We start from the raw sequence: 27,621 nt of genomic DNA, 5'->3' as shown, positions 1-27,621 counted from the left end.
GTAGACCCATAAAATAAATAAAGCAAGTAAAAGAAAAACGCAGTGAGGCTCCACAACATAAAAGATAAAGAAATGGGCTAAAAACAGCATGTTGGCAAAAAAATTATAGAAGCGCATCATCACATAAAAGCAAAGTGAGTCTATAAAATGTAATTGGTAAGATGTGATTTAAGATGTGAAGATGATAGTAATTCTGCTGGCCTAAGCTTCTCAGACACGTTGTTGCTGAGCCAAAAGCCCGGTTACCTTCAGTGTAAGCCAATGCTATTTAAATGCCCTGCAAAAAAAAACAAAAAACAGCTAAAAGAATAACACGGTCATCTCCATCTTTTTTCTCTGCCCTCTCTCCACAGGATCCCGGGCCATCACTCCCGTCCCCTGTTCTGGGACACAAACCTCTGCAGCTGATCGAGGTGAAAGCCAGGGGGCGCTTTGGATGTGTGTGGAAGGCTCAGCTGCTGAACGACTATGTGGCCGTGAAGATCTTCCCCATTCAGGTATTATACTGGGCTTTGACCTCTGGCGGCTTTCGTAGAGTGTGTACAAGTGCTGGTCATATAATTATAATATCATCAAAAAGTTGATTTATTTCAGTAATTCCATTCAAAAAGTGAAACTTGGATATTATATTCATTCATTACACACAGACTGATATATTTCAAATGTTTATTTCATTTAATTGTGATGATTAAAACTGACAACTAATGAAAATCCCAAATTCAGTATCTCTGAAAATTAGAATATTAAGACCAATACAAAAAAAGGATTTTTAGAAATGTTGGCCAACTGAAAAGTATGAGCATGTACAGCACTCAATACTTAGCTGGGGCTCCTTTTGCCTGAATTACTGCAGCAATGCGGCGTGGCATGGAGTCGATCAGTCTGTGGCACTGCTCAGGTGTTATGAGAGCCCAGGTTGCTCTGATAGTGGTCTTCAGCTCTTCTGCATTGTTGGGTCTGGTGTATCGCATCTTCCTCTTCACAATACCCCATAGATTTTATATAGGGTTAAGGTCAGGCGAGTTTACTGGCCAATTAAGAACAGCGATACCATGGTCCTTAAACCAGGTACTGGTAGCTTTGGCACTATGTGCAGGTGCCAAGTCCTGTTGGAAAATGAAATCTGCATGTCTATAAAGTTAGTCAGCAGCAGGAAGCATGAACGCCTTTGACGCTGACGTTGCTGACGTACTGCGGTAAGCGTGTCGACTCATTTCCGTTTCCGGTGCTTGTCTGTTGGTACCGTGTTGTGCTGCTCTTGCTAAATAACAGTTACATTTGTTAGATTACAGCAGCCAACTGTCCGCTAAACACTTATTCTTACAGTAATTTTGCCTAAGCACTCACAGTTCTTTCCATCTTTTAGTGACTGTTGTTCAATCTCATAGTTGTTCTAAAGTTTTGGTAGCTGACGCTACAGTACTTTAGCTTAGCCGTTAGCGACTTTAGCTTAGCAGCTAGCGATGGCTTCTCCTTCTACCTCTCTCTCTCCTACTTTCTCCTGCTCGGTGTGTCAGATGTTCAGTTACTCCCCTGCCTCCTTTAGCGGTAATGGTACGTGTAATAAGTGTAGTTTATTTGTAGACATGGAGACGAGGCTCAAGTGATTTAGAAGTCCGGCTCCGCACCTTGGTAGATCAGTCTTTAGCTATTGTAGCTAGCCAGTCCTCGGTAGTCAGTGCGGAACGGCCTGAGTTAGTCTCTGGTAGCCGTCCCCCGGGATTTCCTGAGCAGCCAGGAAGGGGTGGCTGGGAGACTGTCCAAAGGAGGAATAGTCGTAAGCATTCAAAGTCCACGGGGCACCATCAACCTGTTCACATTTCTAACAGATTTTCCCCACTCAGCGACACACCCGCTGAGAAACCAACTCTGATCATTGGCAGCTCCATTTTGAGAAACGTGAAGTTAGCGAAGCCAGCGGCCATAGTTAAGTGCATCCCTGGGGCCAGAGCGGGCGACATTGAATCTTATTTGAAACTGCTGGCTAAGGATAAACGTAAATACAGTAAGATTGTTATTCACGTCGGCGGTAATGACTCCCGGTTACGCCAATCGGAGGTCACTAAGATTAATGTTGAGTCGGTGTGTACATATGCAAAAACAATGTATAGCCGCATGTCGTCATTCCGCCGCTGGTTGTCAAGGTGGTGTCCAGCAAACGATGTGGGCTTTGTAGATCATTGGCAGACTTTCTGGGGAAGACCTGGTCTGATTCAGAGAGACAGCATCCATCCCACTTGGGAAGGAGCTCTCATTTCTAGAAATCTGGCCAAGTTTATTAGTGGACCAAATCCATGACAACCCAGAGTTGAGACCAGGAGGCAGAGTCGCAGTCTAACACACTTCTCTGCTCCTCCATTTCAGGAGTTACTTAGTGAAAATCCTATAGTGACTGTGTCTGCCCCCCGACCATCGAAATTATTTAAATCAAAGGTAAACAGAAGAGGAGCTGTACATAAAAACCTCAAAAAAATTAAAACCACAAGAGCAATAGTGCAAACGAATAGGAGAGTTAAATATGGACTCTTAAACATCAGATCTCTCTCTTCTAAAGGTGTACTAGTAAATGAACTAATATCAGATTATAATATTGATTTATTTTGTCTTACTGAAACCTGGCTGGGTGATGGAGAATATGTTAGCCTAAATGAATCCACCCCTCCCAGTCATATTAATACTCACATTCCTCGAGGCACAGGCCGAGGAGGTGGAGTTGCAGCTATCTTCAACTCTAGCCTACTAATCAGCTCTAAACTAAACTATAACTCATTTGAAAGCCTCGTTCTTGGTCTTTCGCACCCAAGTTGGAAATCACTGCAACCAATTCTCTTCGTTATAGTGTACCAAGCACCTGGCCCGTACTCTGAATTCTTATCTGAATTTGCTGAGTTTTTGTCAACTTTAGTCCTTAAAACGGACAAAGTTATTATTGTAGGGGATTTTAATATTCACGTGGACGTTGAGAATGACAGATTTAGTACTGCGTTTATCTCTCTGTTAGATTCCATTGGCTTCTCTGAGAGTGTTCATGAACCGACTCACTGTTTTAACCACACCCTCGACCTTGTTTTGGTGTATGGTATTGAAATTGAACATTTAGTGGTGTTCCCACAGAATCCCTCTTTGTCCGACCACTGTTTGATAACGTTTGAGTTTGTATTGCTGAACTACACGCCATTGGGCAGAAATTTCTATACAAGATGTCTGTCTGATAGTGCTGTAGCTAAATTTAAGGATGCGATTCCACCAGCTCTAAATACATTATCTAGTCACAAAGTAACAGAGGACTCCTATGCTAATTTCAGTCCCTCCCAAATCGATCATCTTGTTGATAGTGCTGCAGGCTCGCTGCGAATGACACTCGACTCTGTAGCCCCTCTAAAAAAGAAAATAATAAAACAAAGACGGTTAGCTCCATGGTGTAATACTGAAACTCGCAAATTAAAGCAAATATCGCGGAAACTTGAGAGGAATTGGCGTTCCACCAAACTGGAAAATTCTCGTTTAATTTGGCAAGATAGTCTTAAAACTTATAGGAAGCCCTCCGTAATGCCAGAGCAGCGTACTACTCGTCATTAATAGAGGAAAATAGGAACAACCCCAAGTTTCTTTTCAGCACTGTAGCCAGGCTGACAGAGAGTCACAGCTCTATTGAGCCAAGTATTCCCATAGCTCTCAGTAGTTTCAACTTCATGAGCTTCTTTAATGATAAAATTCTAGCTATTAGAGACAAAATTCACCAAGACCTACCCTCAACTGGCACCGAATTATCTCTAAACTCAGGAACCTTAGAAACAGCTGTAGAACCAGATATATGTTTAGACTGTTTTGCTTCCCTCAATCTTTACCAACTAACTTCAATAATTTCTTCATCTAAACCATCAACCTGCCTTTTAGACCCCATCCCGACTAGGTTGCTTAAAGATGTTTTACCCTTAGTCAGCACTTCTATGCTAGATATAATCAATCTATCTTTATCAACAGGCTATGTACCACAGTACTTTAAAGTAGCTGTAATTAAACCTCTTCTGAAAAAGCCCAAACTTGATCCGGATGTTTTAGCCAACTATAGACCTATATCTAACCTTCCATTTCTCTCTAAGGTTCTGGAGAAAGCAGTTGCTAAACAGCTGTGTGACTTTCTACAGAGCAATAGTTTATTTGAGGATTTTCAGTCAGGATTCAGAGCTCATCATAGCACAGAGACAGCACTGGTGAAAATTACTAATGACCTCCTTATTGCATCAGACAAAGGACTTGTCTCTGTACTGGTTTTATTAGATCTTAGTGCTGCATTTGATACCATTGACCATCAGATCCTATTGCAGAGACTGGAACATTTCATTGGCATTAAAGGAACCGCTCTAAGATGGTTTAAGTCCTATTTATCAGATCGATTTCAATTTGTACATGTTAACGATGAGTCCTCAATGCATGCCAAAGTTAGTCATGGAGTTCCACAAGGATCTGTCCTCGGGCCAATCCTCTTCACTTTATATATGCTTCCTTTAGGCAATATTATCAGGAAATATTCCATAAGCTTTCATTGTTACGCAGATGATACTCAGTTATATCTATCGATCAAACCAGATGAAATTCTTCAGTTAGCTAAACTTCAGATGTGCCTTCAGGATGTTAAAATCTGGATGACCTGTAATTTTCTCATGTTAAACTCAGATAAAACTGAAGTTATTGTTCTGGGACCCAGCACCTCCGTGATGCATTATCTAAAGATGTAGTTTCCCTTGATGGCATCGCCCTGGCCTCCATCACCACTGTGAGGAATCTTGGAGTTATCTTTGATCAGGACATGTCGTTTAAGTCTCACATTAAGCAAATTTCAAGGACCGCCTTTTTTCACCTACGTAATATTGCAAAAATCAGGAACATCCTGTCTAAAAATGATGCAGAAAAACTAGTGCATGCATTTGTTACTTCTAGGCTGGATTACTGCAATTCCTTATTATCAGGCTGCTCGAAAAAGTCCATTAAGACTCTTCAGCTGATTCAGAATGCTGCAGCTCGTGTTCTGACAGGAACCAGGAAAAGAGATCATATTTTTCCTGTTTTAGCTTCTTTGCATTGGCTTCCAGTAAAATCCAGAATAGAATTTAAAATCATTCTTCTTACCTACAAAGCTCTTAATGGTCAGGCACCATCTTATCTTAAAGAGCTCATAGTACCTTACTACCCCACCAGAGCACTGCGCTCCCAGAATGCAGGGTTACTTGTGGTTCCTAGAGTCTCCAAAAGTCCTTAAAAGTCCAAAAGTAGACTAGGAGCCAGCGCGTTCAGCTATCAAGCTCCTCTCCTGTGGAACCAGGTTCCAGTTTGGGTTCAGGAGGCAGACACCATCTCCACATTTAAGAGTAGGCTTAAGACTTTCCTCTTTGATAAAGCTTATAGTTCGGGCTGGCTCAGGTTAGTCCTGAACCATCCCTTAGTTATGCTGCTATAGGCCTAGACTGCTGGGGGATTTCCTATGATGCACTGAGCTCCTCTCTCCTCTACTTTCTCTCCCTCTGTATGCAACCTCATCCCATTATTGCATGTTACTAACACAACTTCTCCCCTTTCCGGTAGTCTTGTGCTTTCTCGTCTCTCCTCCTATCACTTCCTGCAGATTTTCTGGCTCTGGAGCTGTGGAGTCTGGATCTGTGGCTGCGGGTCACCTGCTGCCCCCGTGTTCCTGCTCGACACCCTCTGCTACAACAACTATTGTTACTAGTCCTATTGTTATTATAATCATTAACATTACGATTGTTATCATTAACACTACTATAAATATCTGTACCATTTTTCACTTAGTGTATACCAACATCACCTTTACTGTCTGTACTTCTGTGTGTGTATATTGTGTAGGCTGCCTCCCTCCCCTCTCTCTCCTTCCATCCCTCTCTTTTTCTCTCTGTTCCCCTCCTGCCCTCTCTCTCTCTCTCGCTCTCCCTCTCTCTCTCCCTCTCTCTCCTTCACCCCAACCGGTCGAGGCAGATGGCCGCCCACCCTGAGCCATGGTTCTGCTCGAGGTTTCTGCCTCTTTAAAAGGAAGTTTTTCCTTGCCTCTGTCGCCTAGTGCTTGCTCTTGGTGGGAACTGTTGGGCTTCTGTAAATAGCATCATAGAGTATGGTCTAAAGTATGGTCTTTATGAAAAGCGCTGTGAGATAACTGTTGTTGTGATTTGGCGCTATATAAATAAAATTGAACTGAATTGAAAGTGCTCTAAAACTTCCTGGTAGACGGCTGTGTTGACCTTGGAACCTCAGAAAACACAGTGGACCAACACCAGCAGATGACATGGCACCCCAAACCATCACTGACTGTGGAAACTTTACACTGGACTTCAAGCAACGTGGATTCTGTGCCTCTCCTCTCTTCCTCCAGACTGTGGGACCTTGATTTCCAAAGGAAATGCAAAATTTACTTTCATCAGAGAACATAACTTTGGACCACTCAGCAGCAATCCAGTCCTTTTTGTCTTTAGCCCAGGCGAGACGCTTCTGACGCTGTGTCTTGTTCAAGAGTGGCTTGACACAAGGAATGCGACAGCTGAAACCCATGTCTTGCATACGTCTGTGCGTGGTGGTTCTTGAAGCACTGACTCCAGCTGCAGTCCACTCTTTGTGAATCTCCCCCACATTTTTGAATGGGTTTTGTTTCACAATCCTCTCCAGGGTGCGGTTATCCCTATTGCTTGTACACTTTTTTTTTCTACCACATCTTTTCCTTCCCTTCGCCTCTCTATTAATGTGCTTGGACACAGAGCTCTGTGAACAGCCAGCCTCTTTAGCAATGACCTTTTGTGTCTTGCCCTCCTTGTGCAAGGTGTCACTGGTCGTCTTTTGGACAGCTGTCAAGTCAGCAGTCTTCCCCATGATTGTGTAGCCTACAGAACTAGACTGAGAGACCATTTAAAGGCCTTTGCAGGTGTTTTGAATTAATCAGCTGATTAGAGTGTGGCACCAGGTGTCTTGAATATTGAACCTTTTCACAATATTCTAATTTTCTGAGATACTGATTTGGGGGTTTTCATTAGTTGTCAGTTATAATCATCAAAATTAAAAGGAATGAACACTTGAAATACTGTATATCAGTCTGTGTGGAATGAATGTATACATTATACAAGTTTCACTTTTTGAATGGAATTACTTAAATAAATCAACTTTTTGATGATATTCTAATTATATGACCAGCACCTGTAGATGAATTAGGTTACTGTTTGTCTTTATTTGACTGTTAAAAAACGCTAACATCTGTTTATTTTACTGCAAGTGATTATTATATTCATATTTAATCACTTCTAATACTAGTTGTCCCTATCTTACTTTTCTTCTTCGAGATATATTTGACACTTTTGTAAATTAGATGGCTTGACAACAAAAATAACATCTGTGTCTGTCTCTCTGCTCTTGTCCAGGACAAGCTGTCTTGGCAGAACGAGTATGAGATCTACAGCGTGAGCGGCATGAAGCACGACAGCATCCTCCACTTTATCGGCGTGGAGAAGAGGAGCAACAACCTGGACCTGGAACTGTGGCTCATCACCGCCTACCACGACAAGGTGCGCTATCAGGGCTGGAGATATACCACCTGCAAACTGCAACGTTTTTGTCTTTTATCTATTGATTTATTTTTTGTTTTATAACATGAGACATAAGCCGCTTTTCCATTACCAGTACCAGCTCGGCTCAACTGGCCTCAACTGGCCTCAGTTTGGCCGTGCTCCGTTTTCCATTGCACATAGTATCCAGAGATAGTACCCCTCAATGTAGCTGGTCGTCATAGCGACGCCACACACAACTGCTGCAATATAATGTTCAATGCAACACACACACCAGCGACACACAAACAGCGGTCTCTTGATTTAAGTTAAAAAGTTTCAACATTTCTCAGAATGTTCCTCTGCCGTTGTTGCTGCAGCGGTCTGTGTGACGGTGGGAACAGACGGCTCTGTGAGCGGGCGGCTGGCCAGCCTTGGGAGCTACTCCCGCGGGTTGCCGCAGGCTTCCCCCACGGCCCCTCGTGGAGCCCCCCAATTTTTGTTCCACTATCACTTTACATAAAACTGTCAATATTCGAAATCTACACAGTTGATTTCTCACCTCAAAATTTCTCAGAAGTGGATTTAGTGATGAAATAACATATGAAGATTGTAAAATATAAAATTTTCTGCTGCTGGCAGCGCGCGCAATGATGATGCTGTGAATAGTGACTATTCTCTCTGACCAATCGGTAGTCTGCCATGTTTTCACGTCACATTTTAGTATCGCCTCAGCTCGCTTGGAACCTCGATGGAGGTGACATGAAAAAAGTACCTGGTAGCAGGTACAGGTAAAACATTTTTTGGAAAAGCAAAAAAGGCGAGGCAAGCCGAGTCGAGCTGGTACTATGCAGTGGAAAAGGGGCTTAAGGCAGTAGGTAATGTTTTAAAGAATCCTTTTTACCTAAACAGCACCTGCAATTAAATTGAATTAACTAATAAAAAAAAGTGTAAAAGAAAGTCCAAGAGATGAAGTGTAAAAGAAAGTCCAAGGGATGATTTTAGTTAAGTTTGAAGTTAAGAAGATAAGCTTGCTTTAGCTCAACACTCCCTATAGCATCCCTGCATCCAAAATAATTAATTTTAATGTCTAACTGAAACCAAAACAAAGAAATAAATCCACATAGTAAGAAAGATCCAGAAGAATAAAAATGGACCAAACTATGCTACTAGAGAAATCTGATTACTGATAACGCCTATGTTCCAGCTACCGCCTGATTTCTTCTACTAACCATGTTGTTTGTCCATGTAAACATCTTAATATAGTGGTCGTAGTGCATCTTCTCATGCTTATTGTACACCGATCAAAAGACTTCCAGGGCAGGCAGTTAATACTGGAAAAGGGGAAAACATGCATGAAAACTCCACCTTGTATTGCCTTCAGAGCTAATCCTTAATTACAACATGCTGTTCATGCTTTTTTCAAGCCTTGTAAATAAACAAGGCTTGAAAAAAGCATGAACAAATGTAAAGGTATGCTTGAGGTTTGACAGCCCCGTTGTGCTTCACTCACCCTCTCAATCTCAGTCTTTGAAGCATCTGGGGCTTCGAGTGCCTCTGTGTTTTGAGGGTCATTACCGACGAAGTGGAGAGTGATTCTCGTACGCTTCATTTGCTTGAATTTCCCAGCCAAGCCAAGAATTTGAATCACCGTGCTTGAAGATATCATTTCTGCGTGAATAAAGGTTGAAAAATTAAAGGTTGTGGGTGAGGTGGTGAGGTGGTGAGGCTTTACCCCAATAATAAAACTCTTAGTGAGCCACTTAACCCTGCAGCAGCTCTACAAGTGCTACTCTGATGTGTAGAAATAACATTGAAGAAACTTGTTTTTAAGGAGTTTTAGGAAAAGGTCATACAACCAGCTATTTATCAGAAACACAGTTTTTTGGTGCCTTGTCGAGCATGCACTGTAATTATTTTGTAAGCAGTCTTTTGAGGATACATTAACTTAAGATAAAAACTTTAACCTACAAAAAGCTTTTCCTTCTTGCCAGATTTTAAGAGCAGGTATCAAAGTATTGGCCACTTGAGTTTGGACTGAACCTTAGCTTGTGGAACAGCTGGAACAGTGATTGCAGGGTTCAGCGTCACGTTGACAGCTGATTTATGCCTTGATGTTTGACACATCTGAAAAGCTTTATGCGTTGAGGTTTGTAGGATCGGTAGCATGCCGTGGCTTGCTTTAAAGGATACAAGCTCCTCCAAAACTGTATTTTAATCTTTTCATATCTTGGACACTGCATAGATATTAATAGCTTTCAATGGATGCCTTTCAAAGGGATATTGTCTGAATGGGATCTTGAATTTTCATAATTTAACAGAAATTAATACAGCATTGAAAGCATTTGTCTGAAAAACAGGACAAAGTAAACAGATAAGATTAGATTTTTTTTTCCTACATCTGTTGGAGCTGCCTGCCCTCTAGTGGTAACTCCAGCAATTCCCCCCATCTTTGGCCTTGTCGCAAGTGACCTTGTATCATATTGACATACATTATGTAAGAACAAGGATAAGGAATGAAACAGATGACGCTTCAACATTAGGGTTGAAATCTTGGACATGCATTTCTTGTTTGGAGCCAAATCTCCCATCTTATTTCTTTTTTCTTACCTGCAATATTTATATAAAGGTACTTCTTCAAATGTGGCCAGTATCTAGAGATGATCAGCGTCCGTGCATATAACACATTTTTGGCAGATGTCTATTTCTAGTAGGTTGTTTCTTATTTTACCATTTTAATTCTACTTCATTCTCCACCTTATTTTAGTGTTTACTGACAACTTGAATCTGCTCACCTTGTGTTTCCCTTCAGCTCGCTCTCTCTTCTGTGTCTTGTAACGTAATAGATAACATCTCTCTTGTGTTTCTCTGCAAAATGCTAAAATATGTCTGCAAATATACCTGGGCAGTCGTTAACATACCTACAAGTGAATCCTGAACGTGGGAAACACTGGAAGAATTTGGACCAATGATTAAGACGGTGCTCTCCACCACCATCACTATAACACCAAATGATATAATATGAACTATCTTCACATCTGTGACGTCTGTGACTGTCTCTGATGTCCTTTTGTTATCTCTGTCGGTTTGTTTTTTCTTTCTATCTGCTGTACTCAGGTCTGTCCTGACCTGTGAGATGACCTGATGACTGACTGTTTTTTTCCTTTAATTTGTCACCCATCTGTACCTCTGCAAAGTAAAATAGTGCAAAACCTATTCAGAAATGTGAGCAGGTCTTTGCTGATAAAGCGCTTGTGTGGTCCACAAACCACAAACACCACAATAATGAGTAGATCAACAAATAGCATTTATCCGAGCTCTTATTATTCACCATGAACAATAAATTTTGAGGAAGTCTGCTTGGTGACTAAGGACTACTGTGGTTTTAAAAATACACCCAGGAGGTACAACATTTTATTTATCACCTTTCTTTGAAAAATTTTCTTTGAAGCCCCAGAAGTCACTTCCTGTTGTTCTGCTGTGATAATCATCCGTAAAGTTTCAGTATTCAATATTACAATCAAGCAGAACTGTAGGAGGCGTCAGTGCAGCCGTGCTGTAAAGACATTCTTTTATTGTGGGGTCCCTTGTAAAAGACAATACTACCAACAAGCTTTACTGAATTTCCACCCCATTAGGAATGTTGCTGTTACAATGGAAACAAGCATTATTTATTGTTGCATTATTGGTCGAATCACTTTTCATAACCCACATTTCTCGATGCGTTGAGTAGGTAATTTCACTGTGAAAAGTAATAAATTTAAATATTTAATACATGTAGAAAAGATTTAGGTTTCTAGGTCTAGGCATCTTTTTTAGGGCCCGAGCACGACCGTGCGAGGTCCCTATTGAATTTGCTCGGATTATTAGGGCCCGAGCACGACCGTGCGAGGTCCCTATTGAATTTGCTCGGATTATATATATATATATATTTTTTTTTTTTTTTTTTTTTTCTGCAAAGTAGGCCCAAATGACATGGCCTAAACATACTCGAAAACTCACCAAAATTTGCAAACATGTCAGAACCGGTGAAAAATTTCGTATTCTACAAGTTTCCCACATGGGCGTGGCAAAATGACTCGCTAGCGCCACCTAGAAAATTGGAAATGATTAGCCCCTCGTTCACGTTCAACCTACATGTACGAAATTTTCTGGGGACATGTATCGTATCAAGACGCACAAAAAAGCCTCAAGAACCCATAGCCTAAAGTCAACAGGAAGTCGGCCATTTTGAATTTTATGGCCATTTTTGGATGATTTACACACTTCGTACTTTAACGAACTCCTCCTAGGGATTTTGTCGGATCGACGTCAAATTTCTGCTGTGCCTTCTAAAGGCATTGACGATGAAAAGTTGTGCTATTTGCGAGTTTTCGTCAATGGGCGTGTCCGTGGCGTCGATGATTCGCAATGAAACAGGAAGTTGTTGTAACTTTAGTGTACATGCTCACATCTGGACCAAACTGTACATGTAGGATGAGAGTCCCGCCCTGAACACATGTACATGCTGACATTCACAGACAGTCATAGCGCCACCTGCTGGCAACAGAAAGTGACTTTTAACGAAGCAGCCCCCGCCGCACGTTTTACCTACGTGCACGAATTTTCTGTGGTACGTGTATCTTGTCCAGACGCACAAAAAAGCCTCTTGGAGCGATGCCCTAAAATCAACAGGAAGTCGGCCATTTTGAATTTTACGTCAAATTTTGGATGATTTACACACTTCGTACTTTAACGAACTCCTCCTAGGGATTTAGTCCGACCGACCTCAAATTTTTGCTGTGCCTTCTAAAGGCATTGAAGATGAAAAGTTGTGCTATTTGCAAGTTTTCGTCAAAGGGCGTGTCCGTGGCGTGGCGTCAAAGATCAGCTCTTCGCCATGACACGGAAGTTGTCGTAACTTCAGTGTACATGCTCACATCTGGACCAAACTTTACGTGCTTGATAACTCTCCCACCCCGCTATGGAGGACCGATCCTGACACAGTCAGAAATAAATACAGAAATAAATAAATGCTCAATAAATAAATAAGCATCCAATTAAATACACAAAAAAATAAAGTAAATAAATAAATGTAGGTAGTAATTAAATTATACAAGGGAGACATAAATGTATATATTTTAATTAGTGCCTTTACTTATTCACCTTTGTTATAATTACCATATTTGTTTATTCAACTTTATTTATTACTAATTTTTTTAATGTATTTATTTATGTGTGTGTTTTAATATTTTTGTCTGTTTTATTCTTCCTTTGTATTTATTTACCTTATTTATTTTCACCCATGGTATTTATTTCTGCCTGTCTTTTTTAAATTTCTGTATGCATTTCTGCCTCATTATGCAAATGAGGAGGGGCTGTGTCTCAAGGGGTCATCTTCTCTGCTATTGGTGGACCAGTCAGACAGGAGAGCTCCTACTCTGCCTGCAGACATCAACGATCTTGCCCCTCACACAGTCAGATGGCTTCCTTCAGTGCGCTGAGGTGTTTAACAACTCTGAAGACAATACTACCAGCAATGTCTTCCTTCTCTTTTCACGTAGACGCTCCGACAGACAGTGCTTTCAGTTTGCTGCATGCATGGACACAGAACTGCGGTATAGGGAGAAGCACACGGTCAGCTGGCTGCAGCTAAATCTGGAGTGCACTCGTATTCAATTCTGTATGGTAAATTCAGTTTTAACGGAGCAGAGCGAGCTGACAGGCAGAGTTAGAGACTTTTTCTGTCTGTTTCTCTCTTTACAAAGACGCATGTTGCAGTCAGAGTCTTCTCTGAAGAGGGCAATGAAGTCTCAGTAGTACCCGATGCGAGCACCACATACAACACAATTTATCAAATTACACAACGGATATACAGTATGAAAATAAGATTGATTGGATTATACTCACAGGAAGTATAAAACCTGTTACATGCGTAACACAGTAATGTCAGGGAAATTACTTTACTTAGATTTAAGTACTGCAGTTGTACATTTGAAATACCTTCCTACCTTTCTGATAGGAAGCCTTCTTGAGGTGGTATAAAACATTTCTTCTTATATTCTGATTTGAGTTGTGGACAACTATGACCACATGAATTAAAAAAATTAAACATTTCACTGCCCAAGTCAGCTATGACACAAGTCTTGTTCATTAGACTACATGCTGTACAGTATTTGTGGACAGATTTTGTCCCAGGATTTATTATGCATTTCTTCTTCTTCGTTGCATGGTTTAGAATATAAAGGTGAGAAATGGGTCTATTCTGAGTTCATCCTGCACTGCAGCAGCTAAAAAAGTCCATTTAATCCCAAAAACGCTTTTCTTTTAGGCAGGCTGGAGCAGAAACACAGTAACGATGAAATGTGTGCTGTTCTCACATTCTTCCTCTGTATGTACACATAAACAACAAGGCAGGGAAATATAAAAGGAATTTATTTTATTGTTTGGGTACATTATTGTTCAGTGTACATGCTCACATCTGAAACAAACTTTACGTGCTTGATAACTCTCCCACCCCGCAGACATCTACACGCCAATACCGATTTATATTCATAGCGGCAAGTGCTATGTAGCTCCACATAGGGGACACAGGAAGTGACATATAGCACCTTCATGCGGCGTCATAACCGCGTTGCAAATTCACAGCCGCACCGGCAGAGCTCCAGAATATGCAACTCGGCCGGCTCACATGCGGACGCGCTTACAAGTGCGAGGGCCCGCCCAACGCTGCTTGCAGCTTTAATATATATATATTTTTTTTTTTTCTGCAAAGTAGGCCCAAATGACATGGCCTAAACATACCCAAAAACTCACCAAAATTTGCAAACATGTCAGAACCGGTGAAAAATTTCGTATTCTACAAGTTTCGCACATGGGCGTTGCGAAATGACTCGCTAGCGCCACCTAGAAAATTGGAAAAAATTAGCCCCTCGTTCACGTTCAACCTACATGTACGAAATTTTCTGGGGACATGTATCATATCAAGACGCACAAAAAAGCCTCAAGAACCCATAGCCTAAAGTCAACAGGAAGTCGGCCATTTTGAATTTTATGGCCATTTTTGGATGATTTACACACTTCGTACTTTAACGAACTCCTCCTAGGGATTTAGTCGGATCGACGTCAAATTTCTGCTGTGCCTTCTAAAGGCATTGACGATGAAAAGTTGTGCTATTTGCGAGTTTTCGTCAATGGGCGTGTCCGTGGCGTTGCGTCAAAGATCAACTCTTCGCCATGACGCAAAAATTGTTGTAACTTCAGTGTATATGCTCACATCTGAACCAAACTTTACGTGCTTGATAACTCTCCCACCCCGCTATGGAGGACCGATCCTGACACAGTCAAAAATAAATACAGAAATAAATAAGAGCTCAATAAATAAATAAGCATCCAATTAAATACACAAAAAAATAAAGTAAATAAATAAATGTAGGTAGTAATTAAATTATACAAGGAGACATAAATGTATATATTTAATTAGTGCCTTTACTTATTCACCTTTGTTATAATTACCTTATTTGTTTAATCAACTTTATTTATTACTAATTTTTTTAATGTATTTATTTATGTGTGTGTTTTAATATTTTTGTCTGTTTTATTCTTCCTTTGTATTTATTTACCTTATTTATTTTCACCCATTGTATTTATTTCTGCCTGTCTTTTTTAAATTTTTGTATGCATTTCTGCCTCATTATGCAAATGAGGAGGGGCTGTGTCTCAAGGGGTCATCTTCTCTGCTATTGTTGGACCAGTCAGACAGGAGAGCTCCTACTCTGCCTGCAGACATCAACGATCTTGCCCCTCACACAGTCAGATGGCTTCCTTCAGTGCGCTGAGGTGTTTAACAACTCTGAAGACAATACTACCAGCCATGTCTTCCTTCTCTTTTCACGTAGACGCTCCGACAGACAGTGCTTTCAGTTTGCTGCATGCATGGACACAGAACTGTGGTATAGGGAGAAGCACACGGTCAGCTGGCTGCAGCTAAATCTGGAGTGCACTCGTATTCAATTCTGTATGGTAAATTCAGTTTTAACGGAGCAGAGCAAGCTGACAGGCAGAGTTAGAGACTTTTTCTGTCCGTTTCTCTCTTTACAAAGACGCATGTTGCAGTCAGAGTCTTCTCTGAGATGCGAGCACGACATACAACACAATTTATCAAATTACACAACGGATATACAGTATGAAAATAAGATTGATTGGATTATACTCACAGGAAGTATAAAACCTCTTACATGGGTCTATTAAAAGTAAAGTAACACAAAAATGTCCGGGAAATTACTTAGATTTAAGTACTGCAGTTGTACATTTGAAATACCTTCCTACCTTTCTGATAGGAAGCCTTCTTGAGGTGGTATAAAACATTTCTTCTTATATTCTGATTTGAGTTGTGGACAACTATGACCACATGAATTAAAAAAATTAAACATTTCACTGCCCAAGTCAGCTATAACACAAGTCTTGTTCATCAGACTACATGCTGTACAGTATTTGACTACAGATTTTCTCCCAGGATTTATTATGCATTTCTTCTTCTTCGTTGCATGATTTAGAATAAAAAGGTGAGAAATGAGTCTGTTCTGAGTTCATCCTGCACTGCAGCAGCTAATAAAGTCTATTTAATCCCCAAAACGCTTTTCTTTTAGGCAGGCTGGAGCAGAAAACAACTCACCTTTCTCAAGTTGTACAGTAATGTCACATGTGTATGAAGGTGGATCAAACCAGCTAATCTTAAATGTCAAAGTAGAGAGGAGCCTAGTAGGCCTATTTATTTTCATTCATTACACAATATGAATAAGCTATGCAGACAGTTGTAAAGAAAGAGTTACACAGTATTAGGGGTGTGGGCTGTATTAAAAGTATCCACTGTTCTCCCATGCTCTAACACACAGTAACGATGAAATGTGTGCTGTTCTCACATTCTTCCTCTGTATGTACACATAAACAACAAGGCAGGGAAATATAAAAGGAATTTATTTTATTGTTTGGGTACATTATTGTTCAGTGTACATGCTCACATCTGAAACAAACTTTACGTGCTTGATAACTCTCCCACCCCGCAGACATCTACACACCAATACCGATTTATATTCATAGCGGCAAGTGCTATGTAGCTCCACATAGGGGACACAGGAAGTGACATATAACACCTTCATGCGGCGTCGGAACCGCGTAGGAAATTCACAGCCGCACCGGCAGAGCTCCAGAATATGCAACTCGGCCGGTTCACGCGCGGACGCGCTACAAGTGCGAGGACCCGCCCAACGCTGCTTGCAGCTTTAATTTTTTTGTCATTTGTTTTATCCTCTGTCATAATAATTTTTGTAATAAAGTGAAATCCCCCCCCCCCCCCCCCCATTTCTTTTTATTATATAATATATTCATAGCAGTTTAAAGCCCACCGGGGTTATTGAATGACTGTAAGGAAAACAGGCCAGAAACTCTGACATCTATTCCTCTTTCTGTAGTAAACACACCTTTTCTCTCCCTGGCTTTCCCCAGGGCTCGCTGACAGACTACCTGAAGGCCAACGTGGTGTCGTGGAACGAGCTCTGCCACATCACTCAGACAGCAGCCCGTGGCCTGGCCTACCTCCACGAAGACATCCCGGGACACAAGGATGGACACAAGCCGTCCATCGCTCACAGGTACGCTGTCGAAATATCTGGGCTCATAGAGATCTTTTTGCCATGCTTAAACTCTGGCTACAGGAGTTCTACACTCAAGTACATATTAACCTTGTCTCTTTTTGTGTCTTAGGGACATTAAGAGTAAGAATGTGCTGTTGAAGAATAACCTGACAGCCTGCATAGCCGACTTTGGTCTTGCCCTGCAGTTTGAAGCAGGAAAATCTGCAGGAGACACACATGGACAGGTACAGTTTATAGATGGTGTAAAACATGAAATACTCATCCACCTCTTTGCCGTGTTTCCTGCCTTTTTAGGTTGGAAACTGGCTTCAAATAGAAGTGTTTGTTATGGCGGCACTTTTTTTGAGTGTAACCCCAAAGAGTCCTGAGTTCTGTGGGGAATGTTACTGAGCCACCATCATGAATATTGGTTTGTGAAAATACCTGATAGCGTCTAAGGGTGGCAGTGTGGGCAAAAAATTGAGTATGGGGACTTGTTCTGTTCTTGTAGGCCTTGAAGGTCTGGAAAATATTGGTAAATATTGTAGGTTATAACAGATCGGGTCCATTTATGAGTTCTGTGTCACGGGTCAGTTTACAGAATGTTCTCCACACAGTTTAATCATCTGTTTGGTTTCAGTGAAGTTTTGAGTCAAAGAGAGAAACTCTTTGCTTTTATTAAAATAGTTTTAATGGTTAAAAAAACATGTCAAAATCATTTGAACTGATTGACTGTTTTGGTTTGATGTATCTGCCAACTAAGCAACAACACCTTTCGATGACAAGCATCAATTTTTGCCGTCTCAGCCCATCTGTGAGCTGCGTCATGACTTTCTTCTGTCTTGTGCTTCTGTTCTCTTTCTGTCCTGATGCTGACCTTTTACCTCTGGTCCCTTTGAAACTGTAGGTGGGAACACGGCGCTACATGGCTCCTGAAGTCCTGGAGGGCGCCATCAACTTCCAGCGCGACTCCTTCCTGCGTATCGACATGTACGCCTTTGGCCTCGTCCTTTGGGAGCTTGCGGCGCGTTGCACCGCCGCTGACGGTGAGACTGACGCATCAACAGAAAAACACTGCATTCAGTTTTGTTTTGTCCAGCAACATGTGCACACTGTGTGTAGTCAGATTAGTTTTAACGTTGGAGATGTGGTTGTATGTTAACAGGCCCAGTGGATGAGTACATGCTGCCATTTGAGGAGGAGGTGGGTCAGCATCCGTCACTGGAGGACATGCAGGAGGTCGTCGTTCATAAGAAACTGAGGCCCTGCCTGCGAGACTGCTGGCAGAAACATGCGGTGAGCAAGGACAAGAGCTTTGTTGACGCTGCTGAGTTCTTAAGGGATTGTTCTGTAATCGGGTGGTCTCTGGTTTGATTTGATCAACTTGTTGCACAATATTTAATAAATATGGTATGTAAATAAATAAACCAGGAATGCCTAAAACAGGACTGTTGGACATCTCAAAGGTAGTTCAAAACCTAAAATACAGTCAGTTCTTTTTATGAGGTTTTAAAGTTGTTTACCACATTACTTAAGTTTCATTTTATAGCAAATATCAGATGTAGTTAGATTTGTATTTGGTATTTTTTCAAGGCAGTGTTGCGTAGGAAGGCATAGAAGAGAATTTATCAAGTCAGCGTTGAAATGTCTGTCTGCAGACCTCCACTGGTGCAGGCTCCACTCTGAGGTGGGCTCCACTGTCAGGACAGGAAACACATGCAAAAAATGCAAAATAAAATCATGCAATTTGACAATAAACAGGAAATGCACTCACAAATTATAACATAAGATTGTGTAGACACTTCTAGTGGAAGTGATTGATTTATATTTAATTAATTAGTCAACCATGTAACATGAAAACTATTAATTCCTTAAAGGTAGCATGTATATTAATATAGCCTGATCTGTTATGTAGCACATAATGTGGGTATCTGTCTACTAGTACCAGTATCTTATTTACATGTGCTATTAATTTTTTCTTTTAAAAATAGGACATAAACTCTGTCCATATAGCCTCACGTCAGTTAGTGAGCATCAATTCACAGAAAAACATAAAGGTCGTTGATTGAACAAGGCCTTCCTGTCTTTCTCAACAAACACACACTTGTCATTTATAATTTTCCTTATATTGCATTTTACTGCAACCAGCTGAATTTTAACTATTGGAACTGGACTATATGAACCATTGCTAGTAAAAATTGAAAACGTATTTAAATACATCCTGTATAACTGTATCATTAATTCTGTAAATATCCACTTTTTAAAAAAAATTTAAGAGACACATTCACTCAACTGTAAGTAAATAGTAGTGTCCACAGAAAAAAGCTAATCTGATCAGACTACTTAAGGAGCTAACGCTAACCAGTGTTGACGTGTACTACCTTCAAAACGACAAATAGCCCACGCCCATGTGTAACATTCAGTAATTTGCGTGATTTTGATTTACAAATATTGATAGCGGTGGCTATTTTGATGGCGAACATATGCCAAGACCCCATGTATTCAGATTGTTTTAAATTTTTGATAATCAGTCACCTACCGTTGCCACGACTTGTGGTGTAGCGAAAAGGGACCACGAACTCATCAGTGAAGCTCTGACAGGCAGAATCTCTCTCTCTCTCTCTCTCTCTCTCTCTCTCTCTCTCTCTCTCTCTCTCTCTCTCAGGGTCTGGCTATGCTTTGCGAAACCATCGAGGACTGCTGGGACCACGAGGCCGAGGCTCGCCTGTCCGCCGGCTGCGTCGAGGAGCGCATCGGCCAAATGCAGCGCCAAGCCCCAATCATCGGCCCTGAGGAGATCACTGTTGTCACCATGGTGACAAATGTGGACCTCCCACCTAAGGAGTCCAGCTTATGATTGGCTGATCAGCAGACACTGGATGAGCTAGCAGAAACACGGATCAACGCGAGGGGATGAACTGCTGACCCTGGATGGTTGGCAGAATGTTTTTTTCTTTCTTTCTTTCTGTTTTTATCTTTTGGGGGGGGTTGTTCCTTAAAAGTGCGGGCCGCTACTCGCATTCAGGAAACACCCTGCGCCCACCTCACCACATCATATGATATCCACCTCATTTTGATATGTGTGCCTGAGGATTTTAACATTTTAGCGAAACGCTTCAGGATGTTACAACGACGTCACCGAGTGATAGTGCTGCCACGCTGGGACAAACACTTTATTCATGTATTGTTTTTATATACATACACTCACATAGGAGGGTGACCTGTTCTGCTCGGTTTTCTACAGAGAGAGAGAAGACCCGCCCGAGAAATCTCACAGACCTCTCAATGCATTTTAGTGTAAAAAAAAAAAAAAATGCAGGAAAAAAGACGAGCACTTGGCTCTGGATACATTTGCTGTTTTGTCGTGTTTTGCCTGTTTTGTTTTTTTTTGTTTTTTTTTTTTTTGAGGAAATGACTATCGTTCTGCCAATAAGCAACGGCTTCTGAATGTTTATAGTGTAATGCTGCTGTACATAGTGTATTATGGACTCAGACAACTTGGTAATCAAGCTTATTTTAAAGGGGGAAGGGGGGTCCATTTTCAAGCATTACGACGATAAAAACCATAAACCTCCTTCAACCAGGTATACCTCACTTCAGATGGACACAGTATAAATTAGTCCCTCTCCCTGTTCACAGTCATAGCTCACACTTTCCACAACCTTGGCTCGTGGCATCCAAACATTCTGCTGTCACCCGTGTCACCCATGGGTAATGTAGTCAGCAAAGCCTCTGTAAATGGCCATACACACCGTAAACACGAGTGTTTCTCCCTTTTTCCCCTCCCTTTCTCAGTCTCACGTTTAGTTTGGCTCCACTTTGATATTTGACTGAATAATAACTTTTCTCCTTGTGGTTCTGTTTTTAGATTTTCTTCAGGTAGTGTCGGGGGGGGGGGGGGGGGCATGCCCCCATGATGAAGTTGTCATGTAAAGTGATTTTTCCCTTTTGGTTTGCCGTGTCAACTGTCAACAGAGTTATAGTATCTGTAGCTGACAAGACTCATTTTGGCCATGAGATCTGGATATACTGTGTGTGTGTGTGTGTGTGTGTATATATATATATATATATATATATATATATATATATATATATATATATATCTGGATTAGCGCTGGGTACCTTTTTAGATATTTGGTATCGGTACCAAATGAGAAGGTATTAAAACATTTCAAGGTTGTCAAACTCTTGGAGCATATTCTTCTTGTTCTTATCATTTTGTGTGGTCTGGTTCTATTTAGAAAAAGCAGATTAACCAATCATCCAATATGTAGAGGTATCAGATTTTAAAGTGCAGTTTTGAGGAGGTTTCCACGGGTACCCAGCCCTACTTTGGAATTATACCTGTATTTAGCTGAGCCAGCATGCTTTTGATTTGATTGCACACATCTTTATTGGATTACTATCAAGAGTTTCTGCTCTTTTTTGATACACCTCAGGAATCTTTGCTACTCACCACCTCCTCACACCCTCCACCTCTTCCTCCTCATCCTCACCTGTCTCGGACTGAAATACCTCCTCTCTCGCTGATTCTTACGCTTCCCCTCTCTCTCTCTCTCTTTCTGGCCTCATCTCGACTTGGAAGGGTTTAGCTGTGCTGCCATGCTCAAAAATGTGAAAAAAGTGTACTCTCTGAGTAGAAATTGTAAGCTATAATCTGTTCTGTCTGTAGAACCTGGTCGACCCTTGCCTGTCCCTATACAGGTGTTTATTTAATCCTATAGAACCAGTCTAAACCTAGTCAGTTAGTTAGCAGGTTTTGATAGTCCTTGGTCTGGCCTTGACCCCGAAGGCCAATTTATGCTTTTGCGTCAAGTAAAGTCTAGTAAAATTGGCTTCAAACCGACCCATTTCTTGGGAAGTTACGTTTTTGGGGAGGTGTTTATTCAGGCTACACGTAGGCTACAGCGTAGATTAGTTTGAATGTGTTGATGCTGTCTTATTAAACTAAAGTTCTTGAGCAACAGATCAGACCTTTGTAGCTGTGGACAACTAGCTGGATAGACAGCATGTCTTGTGTCTTTTGTTAAGACAGACTGCTCTAAGTTAACAGGTACAAGTAGGTGGTAAAAACAGTAAACTGCCAGTATGGTGCGGTTTATGGTCCTCACACAGGGCTGAAAGGAATGGTTTTAAAATCCTGCAGCAAACGGCCACACAGCTAACCAACAAGTTGAGGCGAGGAATCTCTTTGTCCTTTTCATCCTGGTGCCATTTCTACTTATCCACGTTAGTTACTCTTGTAGATGTCAGGCAAAACGGATGTATCTGTCACTGTTGTGAATGCAACGATGACATTTTTTGAGTCTTTATTTCCCCTGAGGGACATTGAACACTGGTGCCGGCAGACCTGCAGTCTCTCCTCAAGCTTTGGGGCGGTTTCACAGGATACAGTTTAAAACAAGCTTTTTAAAATCAAGTCTACCAAACCATTTCACATTCAGGGCAATACACGATTATGCTTTTTAACATGCTTAGCATTTTAAGCAGACGCTGTACTGTAGTGCTCGAGGAAATAAGAGCCAAGTCAACAAGTAAAACGCAAAAAAAATGAAATTGGATTAGTGATCATTTCTGGCAAAGCAAACAAGTCTATGATTGAGCTAAATATTTGTTTTGTGTGTATTTCTTTCAGTTGTAAAATTCAGACTTTACAGGGCTTAACAGTTGACCTGATTAACCATTTTCCACCAAATAACCCAGGAACTAGACGAACTAAAACGTGAAGGATCTTCAGACTGAATGTTTTCTTGAGCATGTTTGTATTTGCTTTCCTGCTACACCTCTAAAATGTTAGAGATCGGGTAAATCAGGAAGAGGTGACCCTAAAAGTACGACAAGTTTGAAATATTCTTTCAGCTCATGATGAGAATAGTACAACACAGCAAACCTGAAGGAAGTTGAAGCCATCATCTTATTTACTTATTGTAGCAAGTATGATATTTGCCCAATATTGCTTCCTTTGCTGCTGCTGTTTTTCAGTTAACTTTTGTTCAAAAACAGCCATTGTCTAAAGTCCTCATGAAGCCTAAGCAGTCAGGGACGATCAGTACTGCAAGCCCCAGCAGCCCTTCAATAAGTACTACCTCATTCGCAGGGATTTCTTTGGGGTAGGAAGTATGGCAAATAAACCAAAATCATAACCAGGTTCCTCTAGTAGAAAAAGGATTCAAATTCTTCAAAAAGTTCTGAAACTGGGGAAAAGTTCCAGTTTGGGTGATTATTTGTTGGAGTAAACTCCAGTTTCTTCCCATAAGCTTGAGACAGAAACTAAAAGGCTGTGTTGCATTATCTCATTCTGTGAACATTTTCCCTTACTATACAAGACTGAACAACAGCAGAAGGCTTCTAAAGGATCATTGACATCTCAACACATGCTGACTGGCACAAACAGAAAGGGAAAACAGCAGTGTTGCCCCTTCTTTTTTGTCCTTATGTTCGTGTCCTCAAATGCAAAACTTCTTCACCAGTATTTTAAGCAGCCAAGTGGATCAAAACAGCCTCCAAATGTTGGTTGGTTACCTGCCAAAGTGGCCGGTAGAGTCCACAGACCTACCAGCCACAGCAAAAAAAATAACAACAATGTGCCAGCGTTTGGTTGGCGGTCGCATCCCAGTACTGTAGGTAGATGGTGGAACATGTTCAATGTTTGAAAGCTTGAGTTTAGACTGTGCTTGAGAAACCGGCCCAAAACCAACAAATACCATTCAGGGATTCAGTACTATGCTTTTCTAAGTTCTCGCGAGTTATATGCAACCAGTGCCGCAAACTACCCTACACTTCTGTAGGATCAGCTGCAGGAGTGACTTTCAATACACACACACGAATAACTTGTAGCATTTTAATTTTTTTTTTAATCCGTGACCTTGCATATTGATATGTTGTATTTATTTTTTAATTTACAGGCCTATGGTTTTGGGGATCAGAGCTCAGGTGCAACTCGGAAAGTTGTAAGAGTTGGCACGATTTATGGTGTTGTGGGGGGGGTGTTCGGTTGTAATTCAGGAAATACTTTCATTAATTCAAAAAGAGAAGATATAAACTGTAATGTGATTCTTTCTATTCAGTCTATGGACAAACAACCGAGAATGAATGTTCTTCAGACTCCTGGATTCTAGTATTGTGTGTACTTTGATGGATAGAGCCCGGCCCTGTATAACTTTAGAGGGCTTTGCGTTTGGTTGGTTTCGTGTGATTGTCCCCTGTAGAAACTAGTAAAGCCAACGCACTCGGAGATCCATTCATACACCTCTTGGTTAGTACGGCTGCCGTCTGAAGAAGTGAACCAGTACCTGCTCAATGAACTGCGGCAATGTACTAGAAGGCTGACCATATGATCCATCCAGAAAGAAAATTTTGTGCATTATTTAATAGTTTATGTTAAAGCTCCCAAGAAGAACCTTAACAGTCCTGCTGCACCAAAAAAAGTACCAATATCTGCTTCCTCAGTCTTTAAGAAGCATTTGAGTTTATCCAAAAATACATCCCTGGCTCTGTTTGTCTTGTCTGAACTTGTGTCCAGGTGTGAACACAAGTCTCGTCTGCCATTTTGTCAGACAATCACAGCTCAATCTCTTGGCTTCCCCTCAGGTCTCGAGCTATCTTAGCAAACCTTTTCTGTCTCAACTGTGGTCTAAATGTAGTCAGAACGTTGTCATTTGAAGGTGTATGAATGGGTTTTCTCAGCATGCAGGTTTTACGAGTTTCTATCTCGGCTTCCTCCAGCCCAGCACCTCACATTGCTGTGCATATAAACTACCAGTGAAACATTTGTCTTGTTGCCCCCGCTATTTTAAGCAGTCTAGGACTTGTACAGACATGAGAACATAAATACCTGTATCAACTATATACTCTGAGCTGAATCTTTATAAGTGCGTGTTGAACTTCAGTGTTTCCTCTACATTCATTTATACTTTTCTTGTGTTTTTACTCAGCAGCAGGGCTTGGTCCTGCTGCAAAGAAATTGTCCTTCATTATGCGAAATATAACTTAAGTTGAGCTTTGTGTAATCTAAGAACTAGAGGTTCATTGGAGTACCAAGGCACCCAAGAAAGCACTTAAGTTTTCTCTGCAGGAAATAAATGACAAACATTCAGCCCAGGGCGTCCTTCAAGGAGCCTACTACTCCACTGACATTTACATTTTAAAGAACCCTGAAGCTCTTTAAGAGCTGTTGCAATACTCCATATGTGATAATGCAATCACCCACTACAGGTATTTCATTCCAGCATCTCGATGTCCTGCTTTTTGCCACTGTTGGTAAGAACTTTAGAGGAAACATTGAACTCCAATGACCTCGACACTGACACTGTCTTGGCAGCAGGATGAGTCTGGTTGCCAGGCCTGAAATTTCTACAAAAAAAAAGCAAACACTACAAGCATTTTTGACCCCATATTTCTTGAGGCTCTCGAGTTGCAGCGTTGATCCAGGATCTGCCAATGCAGCTTCTGACGGTATTGATGCTCACAGGGTTTCTGGTTTTCAAGGCTGGAAGAAACTCAGAAATGTGATCATTTTTGGTTCATGAAACTTGAGTGGGTTGTTTAAAAAAAGTCTAAAGTGATGAAAATGTCTTGTTTCTTTACTCCTGATATGTGTGACTACGCTTTATGTTTCTGACAAAACAAGAAACTAAGGTCTGGAATTTCAAACTGGAAAATGCGTAGGAGGTACAACAAAAGCATCCCACTAGTTGTTCTTGAACAAGTTTTTACCAGCTCCAGGGGTTCTCACCCTGACCTCTGACCTCCCAGTGAAGGGACACTGGAGGATTATAGAAAAGATAAATCCCATTTTAAAGTGTTATAGCAGGAAAAACCTTCAGAAACCCTGGAGACATTATCACAGAGGAGACTAAATTGATCCCTGATCAGCGCTGTGACTCACGGCTAATGTTGGCCAGCTATGGTTTTTATCAGCTGAAGTGATCCACGTGATGTAAATAAATGTGTTTTTAGATTGTGAATGCTTCTGTTTTTCCTTTTTCATTGAGTCACATAGTCTGACTGAGATTACTTCATTCCTATGCATGTGACAACTGAAATGAGAACCTCTTACTTGACAGGTTTTTAATTTCCTGAAAATAACATCCATTTAAACCCAAGTAAATATTCATTAATTATTCTTTTATTTGATATATGTATGATAGCATGCCTGTCACATGTTAGCACATTCAGCTGACCTGCTCTGTACTGACTAAAAGACTAGGTTGCACTAGCTAGTATAAAATGTTATTTCCTTTCCAGGAAACTGGTGAAATTATTCAGTAATGGTTTGGAAATTAAGAACCTTTAAAGTGTTACCAGTAGGGTAAGTTATTTTGCAGAATAAGGTTTCATGTAAAACCATGAAAAGTACTCAGGCCAGCTGTAATATTACAATTCATGTTACAGGTTAACATTTTTTTTCCACACAGAGGATGGTATTCTGTAATAATAGGCTGCAGGATCCTATTTGTGAACATTTTAAAACCTTTATTTAATCATAAGTTTTGTTGAGGTTTTGGAAGATTTTTAATTTGTTCCATTTAAATGAAAAATACCAGCATTAAAGAGTGTGGGAGTGAGATTTCCTCATCCTTCAGCTAGAAGTGTCCTTGAGCAAGACCATAAAAATCTAGGACGTCTCCTTCAGGGAAGTAATAGAATTAAATTATTACTTGCACTAACTTTATTTTTTTGTTTCAAGCTTTTGAATGACAATGCCATCAGAGGGTGGACAAGCCTACAATTGTAAGTCCTACAAATGTTCTGGTACCTCTGGATGTTGTTTAATAGACCTGTTAGCTGCATATGTCGTGTTTTTCTAGGATGTAATAGGAAATTAAAGCTGCAAGCAGCGTTGGGCGGGCCCTTGCACTTGCAGCGCGTCCGGGTGTGAGCCGGCCTGGAGCTCTGCCGGTGCGGCTGTGAATTTGCTACGCGGTTCCGACGCCGCATGAAGGTGCTATGTCACTTCCTGTGTCCCCTATGTGGAGCTACATAGCACTTGCCGCTATGAATATAAATCGGTATTGGCGTGTAGATGTCTGCGGGGTATGGAGGACCGATCCTGACACAGTCAGAAATAAATACAGAAATAAGTAAGTGCTCAATAAATAAATAAGCATCCAATTAAATACACAAAAAAATAAAGTAAAAAAATAAATATAGGTAGTAATTAAATTATAGAAGGAGACATAAATGTATATATTTAAATTGGCGCCTTTACTTGTTCACCTTTTGTAATAATTACCTTATTTATTTATTCTCCGATATAATCTTCAACTTTATTTATTAATTACTTATTTTTTAAATGTATTTATTTATGTGTGTTTTAATATTTTTGTCTGTTTTATTCTTCCTTTGTATTTTTTTACCTTATTTATTTTCACCCATGGTATTTATTTCTGCCTGTCCTTTTTACATTTCTGTATGCATTTCTGCCTCATTATGCAAATGAGGAGGTGCTGTGTCTCAAGGGGTCAACTTCT

General features: G+C 40.8%; 1 protein-coding gene across 1 annotated transcript; it reads left to right on the top strand.

Annotated features, from left to right (window-relative positions):
- Positions 1-257: 257 nt before the first annotated feature.
- acvr2ab (activin A receptor type 2Ab) lies at positions 258-26,115 on the top strand. The gene is made up of 7 exons (XM_038722140.1): positions 258-497; positions 7,416-7,559; positions 17,022-17,167; positions 17,280-17,394; positions 18,057-18,195; positions 18,315-18,445; positions 19,815-26,115. Exons 1-7 carry the CDS (start codon positions 273-275, stop codon positions 20,004-20,006), a joined length of 1,092 nt encoding a protein of 363 aa, XP_038578068.1. The 5' UTR covers positions 258-272; the 3' UTR covers positions 20,007-26,115.
- Positions 26,116-27,621: the final 1,506 nt, after the last annotated feature.

Source organism: Micropterus salmoides, unplaced genomic scaffold, assembly GCF_014851395.1.
Source record: "Micropterus salmoides isolate LMB-PRFRI ecotype aquatic unplaced genomic scaffold, ASM1485139v1 Ms_hic_scaffold_1, whole genome shotgun sequence".
NCBI lineage: Eukaryota > Metazoa > Chordata > Actinopteri > Centrarchiformes > Centrarchidae > Micropterus > Micropterus salmoides.
The sequence above is the reverse complement of the archived record's forward strand: the minus strand, read 5'-3'. Positions and strand labels throughout refer to the sequence as shown.